At 48.1% G+C, this 9,292-nt stretch overlaps 1 protein-coding gene and 1 long non-coding RNA gene across 3 annotated transcripts; both read right to left on the bottom strand.

Annotated features, from left to right (window-relative positions):
- Window positions 1-5,486, bottom strand: LOC127326292 (23 kDa jasmonate-induced protein-like). 2 transcript variants are annotated; one of them, XM_051353145.2, is made up of 2 exons: window positions 719-1,687; window positions 1-434 (listed from the first exon to the last, which is right to left on the bottom strand). In XM_051353145.2, exons 1-2 carry the CDS (start codon window positions 1,193-1,195, stop codon window positions 261-263), a joined length of 651 nt encoding a protein of 216 aa, XP_051209105.2. In that variant the 5' UTR covers window positions 1,196-1,687; the 3' UTR covers window positions 1-260. The 2 variants fall into 2 exon arrangements, 1 of the variants encoding a protein (XP_051209105.2); XR_007867762.2 differs by lacking the exon at window positions 719-1,687 and adding an exon at window positions 5,108-5,486 and having other exon boundaries at window positions 297-434.
- Window positions 5,487-7,875: 2,389 nt separating this feature from the next.
- LOC139831198 (uncharacterized) lies at window positions 7,876-8,479 on the bottom strand. Its single transcript, XR_011745870.1, has 3 exons — window positions 8,370-8,479; window positions 8,175-8,285; window positions 7,876-8,081 (listed from the first exon to the last, which is right to left on the bottom strand). It is a non-coding gene; the product is annotated as an uncharacterized lncRNA (long non-coding RNA).
- Window positions 8,480-9,292: the final 813 nt, after the last annotated feature.

A 9,292-nucleotide genomic window follows, 5' to 3' on the forward strand; every position in this document is an offset into this window, starting at 1 on the left:
TTCGTGAAGAAACACAGACTTAACCTCTCGTTTCATATATAATTATTCGGGATACATAAACTAGGCCAGATGACTCACGGCAGAACTAGAATACATGAAATTACAGGTGTGGAACTATTTGGAATAAAAGGAAAGGACAAGATGATACATTCATACGAGGATGCAATTGGTAACAAACCGAATTACTTAACCATATCGATGGATCCATAGTCTGATGATCCTTGAGCGCATTTTAATTAGTTATGGAAATCGATGGCTGATCAGCGGCAGCTGATTCTTACAGTGAACTTAGGACTGTCGCCTGTTTCAATGCTTGCTTCCATCTCGCACCCAACGGACCTGGCGTTGGAAGAATAATTGGAATTTGCCACAACGTTATACAGGCCGCCCCATAGATTTTTGAAGGCGCCGACGGCACCAATCTCGCAATAAGCCTGCAGGGATTATTGTCCGTCATGAGCTTGTTGGAATTAACAATCAATTACTCTCTCTGGCGGGTACATATAATGCATTTTATTGCCAAAGATTGAACTTTGACAAACAATTAGTCCAATGATATATCCAAGGATTATATTGAACACTACTGACTTGGTATTGAGAGGCTCTTTCTTATGATTGTTGGGACAAAGGATTACAGAAGATCATTCGCAGTTGAGAGTCACAGTTGGGACTTGCACAATCAAAATGCTTAAGCGAGTAATTTTCGAAACATACATACCTTGTTTCGGTACCAGGGACCCCATGGAGTACTCCAGGCAACCAGATAGTCTTTGAACTCTCCTTCTTTGTTCCTGCCACGGTACACTACAGCGCCTACCGAACCTGACGGCTCGCCAGTCCGGTGGACGTGATGGAAGGCAGCCCATTGGCCATTACCGATGACAGCAGGGTAGGGAACGCTGGGGCCGATGTAACCATACCAATCGTGGTTGTCCTCCTTGCGGAGGGTGTCACCGGTCGCGTTATACACGAGGCACAAGGTGGACTGCCCATCACCATAGATGGCCTTGAGACCCTCCACATACCTAATCGCGTTCGTGTCCTTACCGTCCTCGCTCATCGAATTCCAGGCCTCCTGTGCCCGGTCTGCCCGCGTCTTGGGTCTCCCCATGTACTTGTCCATCTTGTTCAGCTTTTCGTCGTCGACCACCTCGCCAAAGCAATTAGCCATCTTGCTCAGATCCTCTTCGCTCATCCTTTTTGTTTCTGTTCTAGTTTTCTTGTGTGAGTTTTGCCTGCCTTCCTAGCTATTCATTTGGTGCCACTTATATAACAAGTTAACAACCACATCCTTAGGCCGTGTTGCCATGGGTAGGACTCCTTCAACCTAATTGGATAAACGAAACTTTCGAGAAGATTACAAAAAACCACCACATTTCAGGCACGTGTAACCAAAAACCGTCACTTTATGTTAAAAAACCACTACTCTAGCGGTAATACGTAACAAAAAAAGCACTGATTCATATTTGACGGTAGTGTAATCACGAAACTGACATGTGGGTCCCATTGTCAGGATGACATGGCATGTACATTTTGCAAAAAGCGCCTTTGGTACATTAGTAATTCTATCATTTTTTGGTCCACAATTTTTCCTATTCTTTTCTTACTTTTTATCCCTTCATTTTCTTACTTTTTTTTTCAGCCAGAGCCTCCCTTGTCTGGTTGAACTAGAGCTAGCTCGTATGTGGGTCTCTGTCTCGGGCCGGGAAAACGGCAGCGCGGCGTGCGCTCCTGCAGGTTCTCTCTGTCGCCAATACGTTGAGCCCATCGTCGCCACCGTTTCCTGCTACCGCTAAGCGCCAAGGGAATCGAGCCGAGGTGGTGTGCGCTATCGTCCCCAACCCAATCTTCCTCCGCTTCGGCTAAGCTCCGCCGCGTAGCGATTTGACCCCTCCGCCGTGTCCCAGATGGTCCCTGGAGTCTACCTAGTCCTGCCGGAGTCGATCACGTGGAACGGCGCATCCCCTAGCTCATTCCCAACGAGAACCCGCCCCGGCCGTCGTCGTGGAACCATGTCGATGATCCCCTCCGCGCTCCCGCCGAGCATGCATGTGTAACCACTACTCGTTGAGGTTCCTCGGCTCATCGTCCTCGCCTTCCCGAGCTCCGGCAGCTGTGTCGTGCCGTAACGTCCTAATTCGCGACCGCACCGGGGAAAGGACCACGACGGGGCACAACACACAGCGGGGCACATGCGCCTAGGAGAAGGCGGCAGCGCGCGGCTAGCACGCCGGAGATACGACTCGTAGCTGAGGGCCAACGCCGGTGGCCGAGGATGGAAGAGACGGATGGACCTATTTTATTTGGAGAAAAAGGAGATAATAGGATATTTTAACTAGTGTTTGTCCCACTAAAATTTACAGAAAAGTCCAGAACAAGAACGATCTTCTCCCTTGATCATTATTGATCTCCACGTAAGCCTAGCAGCGGGATCCACATGTCAGTTTAGCCATTAAACCATCATCAGACATGAATCAGTGTTTTTTGTTATGTGTTAGCGCTAGAGTGGTGGTTTTTAAAACCCTTACGTAAAGTTATACTAGTTTTTTGTTACACATGCCTGAAATGTAGTGTTTTTTGGAATTATCTTGAAACTTTCACAACTCTACACCGCAAAAAAAAAATGATCCGTCAGGCAGATCTCGTCTAAGTTGGGACCGGTACGGCATGGTTTCGGCATGCATTTGATACCGTCAAATTGATACTGAGGCACAGAGGGCACACATGTGTTCTTATTTTTCGTTTCCTTGGTCTTCTTCACCACGACGCATCCAAGCGTCCTAATGGCCACACTGATAAACTATGTAGTTTCTCCGGTTCATATTAATTAATTTAATTTTGTCTAAATATAAATGTATCTAGTCAATAGACCCGTCTAGATACATCTGTACCTAAACAAAGTTGAGTCAATTACTTTGAATCGGATGGTAACACTAGTGGAAAAGAGGCCTTTCGTCCCACCCTTTAGTCCCCATTTTGAACCAAACCGGGACCAATAGGGGGTATTGGTCCCGGTTCATCATGAAAACCCTTTAGTCCCGGTTCGTTTGGACCCTTTAGTCCCGGTTGGTAATACAAACCGGGACTAAAGGGTGGTCTATGGGGCAAAACCGCACCAGTCCTTTAGTCCCGGTTCGTATTACCAACCGGGACTAAAGGTTTTTTGACTCCCCATGCACCTCCACACACACCCCCCCCCCCCCCCCCCCCGTGGATCGCCTTTTTTAACACTGTAAAATAGAAAAGAAAATGATACAAAATTCAAAAAATAAAATGTTTTCGGATTCTTGTATGTTATGCAACCTACTATTAGGGAAAATTAACAAATTTGAATTTTCACTTATTTTGCAAAAATGTTTTGAAAAATGGTAAAACCGCAATAACTTTTGCGTACGACGTCGAAAAAAAACGTATAATATATCAAAAAAATCTATTCCATGGATCTGCAAAATAACGTAATAAGGAACACTAATTAACTTACTTAAGAAGGTTAAAAAACTCATCCACTGAAAAAAATGGATACCATGCTTCGGCATATCAATATCAACTTGAGGGGGCCTAAAAAACCTAGCTATACAACTTAATGATGAGTAAGTAACTTAATTAAATTTGATAAGCAACTTAAAAGCCCTAAATCAGTGAAATATGCCTGAGCAGAGGACAAAACCATGTACTTCTATTTGTAGGATCACGCTAGGTGATGGGATAACTGCAACTTTGTTAAACCAGCAAACAATAAAGTGGAACCAAGATTGCAACTTTTTACCCCGGAAAGCAAGTAGGCGATGAGATAACTACATGTGCGTTTGGTTCTGGGGCCAGCCTTACCAAAATATTGTCACACCCATGAGGCTTTGGTGTTGCTTGATTGGGTGCAAAATAATTGGTGACCCCAGGCCCATCCCATGCCTGCCAATGGATTATTACACGAAATCGCGCGCGAGCGGAGGGCAAAAAATTGGCTGCCAAAATTTGGCAGGGCACGCCAAGGGCTCAGTCCAAACAGTCCCTACAACTTAGTTATACCAGAAACAACACAACAGTGGAACCAAGACTGCAACTAACCTACACCTAAAAAGCAATTAGGTGATGGGTTAAATATAGTGGAACCAAGGCTGCAACTTACCTACACCCGAAAAACAACTAGGTGATGGGATAACTATAACTTAGTTATACAAGAAACAACAGTCAAACCAAGAATGCAACTTACCTACACCCGAGAAGCAACTATGTAATCTGATAACCACAACTTAGTTACACCCACAAACTCAAGAACCTTCAAACTCTTGGATGACTCAAGAAAAAGCAGGGTGATCTTAAAACCTGCACCGGTTTTCAGCAATAACACAATCTGTTGTGTAATCAACTTAATTAAATGCTATATGTTACTTTACCATGTAGGAAATTCAACTTAATATCATGGTGTAGGCAACTTAACTTTGTTGACAAAACACAGCTGGTCAATGTTCCAAACAGAAATCTAATTAACTGGTACACATCAACTTACCTATGATGATCACCTTAGTTAAGACCACAGTCCTTATATATTCCGCGCTGAGCGATCTCATGTTCTCTAGCGATGTACTAGCAAGACAAATTAACCTGCATACCATAGAGCCATATGTTGTACTAGTTAATTATCCAAGTGCCTTTTTCCTCTTGCCCAATTGGTCATTGGTTATTGGGATGATAATATCAGCAAAAGCTTTAATTCTCCGATAATAAATTGAAAGCTCAAAAATTCCTGGAAGATCATCCTATTGCTATACTAGACTGTGGTCGAACGAGAAGTGACCAAACTCATAGGCTGGAACCACACAGTTTTGTGGTCTAATAAGCTACTACCATGTCTGAAGTACGACATGTCAACATTACGAGATCCATCTGATTTGCTCATCCTCTGCCTCTCATCTGGTTTCATCGTAGTCCAACTAAAATCGAACAGTCTACATAAATTCCACACTAGCGGCTAAGCAAACCAGGGGAAACGGTAGAACCGAGGGATCTGGTGTAGAAATGAAATTCACGCAAAAAAAAATCAAACAAAATACCTTGGATTAACGTCACTAATGCATGGATTCAGGGGAATTTTGAGTTCAGGGCTAACCTCAGGATCCACGATGTAAACGCCGCCGCTTTCGTAAATCACGAATCCAAGCTCGAATCCCTATGGCGCTCTTCGTTCTTCATATCTGATCTCGATCACCCTCACGCGCGGGTCGACCTCCGCCTCTGAGCTAGGCGCACTCCCTCGCGCCTCGCCCTCGAACGATCTCCCTCTCCCTGCGCGTGGCTAGCTCTCCATGGACGAACTCGACGCCCTCTTGCGCGCACTCTCTAGCCGCCGGCGCGTTCAGCTTGCCGATCGAAACCCTAGCTACAGTGGAGATGGTGGGGAATGGCTTGACGGAAGGTGGAAACTGTCGGGACGAGCAAGTCGCGAGACGCATCAACCGCGTTGATCAGAAGCCATCGGATGGCCATAAATCGAGGGCTCACGGCGACAAATTGGCCACCGAGCACTTATTAGCACTTGGGAAAGAGAATAGTTTTAGAGGGTGCGACACACACCCTTAGCGATAAAGTTTGTGTTTACGTGTGTTCGTGTAGTTTGATGCGATTGATCCGTGGGCGAATCCAACACGCCTAACACAAGAGCAATCAAATCTTGTCTACGTTAGCACACACCCCTTCGACCATGTTGTATCCTCTGTCTAGATCCCGTGCACGAAAGTATGGAATTTCTACTTACTCATTTGTTCTGAATGAACTCGATCAGTTAACAACACTGTAATTACCAGAGATATATATATAGTGCTCAATAAGAATTCAGGTTGCAAGCCATGGATTACAGGAATCTAGCGATTTGGTATTGCAGATTAGCAGACGAGGAAGATAGGAGGAAGAAGAAGAACCCAAGCCGAGGAGGCTGAAGCCATCCAATCCAATTCGTAACCCTTCATATATTTTTTTTTCATTAAAGGGAATATATTAATATCAAAAAATACTAATTATACCCAGCCTCTGCAACAACGCCCCACCCTATTTGCAGTACGGATGCACACAGCCAAAAAAGAGTAAAGAAAACTAAGAAATAAAAGTCTCGCTGCAGCATTCCAGACCTAGCAACAGCAATACAACCACCACCGTGACAACACCTGAAATACAGACTCTCCAAAAGCGACGCTTCCAAGAAGGGAACAATGCACCAGCGTCGTCCGACCAAAGGTCTTAGGTTTTTACCCTGAAGATAGTCCCCACTCTCAAAACAATGCTTCCAACAAGGTCATTGCCAGGCACAACCAGTTAAGGCATATATGTAGTTGATGCATGGTGTCGCTTCTAAGAAGTCCATGCCCAATAGAAGCAGCCCATGTCAATGATAGTTGAAGCATCGTGTCCCGACCCTCGGCCGCCTCCGTGCCCTCTTTTGCTGGAATTTTGGTCTCTCCCACCCCTGCCGCATTGGAACATTGGGTAGCTCGGGAGTGGGGTTATCATCATTTTTTGCGCTATTTATTTTGCTTGCCTTGTCAACGATAGTGCCATGAGGGACTTTGGGTTTGTAGTGGAACTAAACGACAAGATGTTCCGAACGGTATAAGTCGGCGGTTTACCACGGTTCACGTTCCCTCGGTGGATGATCGCTACTTTCTGCTAGAATTCATTAAAACAACAAAAACTAAGCCTTTAGGTTACTATGAGGTATGTTTCGTTTTTGTCTCGTGCCCTAAAGGTTGTCCCTAGCCAGGCTTATAAAGGCGTCATAACCTAGAGCTAGATGGAGGTAGACCTAACTGACTAGGGAGTCCTAGTCTATGTTGTGCAATTATACCGTGACTTATACTGCACCACTACGGGAACCAGCGGAGGGGCCGACGGCCGGCGGCCGTCGGCACAGCATCATCTGCCGTCGGCCCACGTCTGTGCCGACGGCCGCCGTCGGCACACCGCCGTCGGCACGGCATCGCCTGCGACAAATCGGCTCGCCGTCGGCCCAGCCTTTGCCGTCGGCACGGACTCCAGCCCGACGGTCAAACGACGCCGTCGGCACGAGCTGGCCGTCGGCACATCCAACGTGGGGCCCGCGGAGCGTCTAACGGCCGTTAGGTCAAGGGAGGTCTTGTCTTGACGGCCAAGCCGTCGGCCTAGACACCGCCATCGGAGGACCAGAGGCTGCCACGCGTCCACGCCCCTGCTGCGTGCCGACGGCCAAGCCGTCGGCCCGGATGTCGCCATCGGAGGACCAGAGGCTGCCACGCGTCCACGCCTGATCTGTGCCGACGGCCAAGCCGTCGGCCCAGTCCTTCGGCCCGACGCGCTGCCGCCCGCTCCGTGCCGGTTGGCGCACCCTTCTGTCGTGCCGACGGCATAGCCGTCGCACAGCCTCGCCATTTGGCACGTCCAGGGGGCTGTGCCCACGGCTATGCCCTCGGCACGTAACTCATACCATTTGGTTTCCACGCTGCATTTCTGGCCCAAGACCGCACGCACAAGATATATAGCAGTAATATACATTCAAATGCATCACAAATGTTGCACAAAGACATAATCATCATCAAATGTAGCAACAACATCATCGTGATACAAATATGTGTCATGTAGCACACACAATCATCATACATCGTCGACACATGGCACACACGATCGACGCACACCCGCTAGACACCTAGCTAAGGGAAACTAAGATCGGGGGTCCGACTCGTAAATTCGGGCGTCCGGCCTTTGTCGAGGTAGACCGAAGTAGAACCATGGCTCGAACCATCGCCAAGCAGGTGAAAACCCCTGAAGCACCGGGAGAATGGCGGCCGGGGTGCATCGGTGTGCCCTCGCGCGACGAACCGGGGAGAGGGTCGGTTCCGCGAACTTCCGTGCCCTACATGTTTGACAAGAGTTAGCATCTTACACATGGGAAAGGAAAGCGGTGAGAACTGGTTAGGCACAGGACTTACCGGAGTCCGTGCGTAGTATGTGGCCGCGAAAGCTTCCCTCGATGGGCACACTGGAGTCGGCCCCGGCCTAGGTGGCTCCTCTTCCGGAAGTGCGATCCTCTCTCCAGTCTGGAAGAACGTCCTGACCGCCTGCAAGATAGTTTAGATGTCAAGCGCCGCAGATATAAAAAAAGGGGAGGTGGGACTTGTCATGTCTTCGAACCATAAAAGATTGGAACTTACACGACTCGTCGCCTCCTGGTACTCTTCCCAAGCCGCTCTCTTGAGGTCCCACTCTGCTACAACCGTCAAATAGTTCTCATAAGCGGCCGCGTAGGCGGCCTCAAAGTGAGCCTACAATTTCCAAGAAAAGGAGTCATGTCACTTTAGCCATTCAGGGATGAATGTTGGAAAGAAGATGGAAATGAGAAAACTTACATCCGTACGACGGTGTCGAGGAGGCGCGACCGGTGGGTCGCCGGCGGTGAGGGTAGACCTGATCTGCGTGAGGGTCCTCTGCGGCTTGATCACCCCACTAAGAAGCTTCGTGTGGCCATGCTCCGAGCCGCTCCCCGCCACCATAATCGCCGTCAAGTCGGTCTCCTGCTCAATAGGATCATCCACCTCCGGATGAAGACCCTTGAACACCGAGCAGTACTTGTCCAACTCCTCTTCGGCAAAGCCGTAGTACTCGGGCAGCGAGGGCCGAGGCTGGCTCGGATCGGGCTGCTTCGGCTTCATCTTCGCCACCCTCCCACCTCGGTGAGAGGCTCCCGAGTTCCGCCTCCTGCATGACAAGATAAATGTTATGTGTATCAAGTAGTAATATGAGGGGAAATAAATGCAAGTTGTTCCATGTATATATGTACCTTGTGCTTCCTGTAGCGCTCTGTCGCGGCTTCCCGCCGTGTGTTCCTCCAGTGCCCGGTTTGCCTTGTTGCGCGCGCTCTTGGCGTTGAAGTCGGCGTCTTCGCCAACCCACCTCGCTACCAAGGCCTCAAATGCGTCTTCCTTATTCTCGCACCATAGGGGCATAACACGAAAAACCAAAACTCATTTGAAGAACACATAATGCAATCCCAACTATGCAGAACATAGAGTCTCATTGAATATTTACTTACCTTGAAGTAATCTTCCTTTGTCATCTCGAGGATCGTCCCCGATATTGTCAGCTTTCTTGACCCTCGTGCCCTGCTCAGCCTTGAAGTGCCCGATGCGTGTATGCTTCGATTGTACCACTTTGTTGCCTTGTCAACCTCTCGACAAGCCCTAGTCGATACCGCCTTCCCTAGCTCAACCATATCATCTGGCACCTTATAATTGGTCTGCAATCATGCATAAGAATACTTGTGAGAGAGACA

This window comes from Lolium perenne, chromosome 5 (assembly GCF_019359855.2).
Source record: "Lolium perenne isolate Kyuss_39 chromosome 5, Kyuss_2.0, whole genome shotgun sequence".
Lineage (NCBI taxonomy): Eukaryota > Viridiplantae > Streptophyta > Magnoliopsida > Poales > Poaceae > Lolium > Lolium perenne.

What these genes read in the sequence shown, in the direction of transcription:
- LOC127326292 (XM_051353145.2), bottom strand. Translation starts at nt 1,195, where the DNA reads ATGAGCGAAGAGGATCTGAGCAAGATGGCTAATTGCTTTGGCGAGGTG. An exon ending in GTCCCTGGTACCGAAACAAG is followed by an intron (nt 435 to 718) that starts GTATGTATGTTT and finishes TAATCCCTGCAG; the next exon opens with GCTTATTGCGAGATTGGTGC.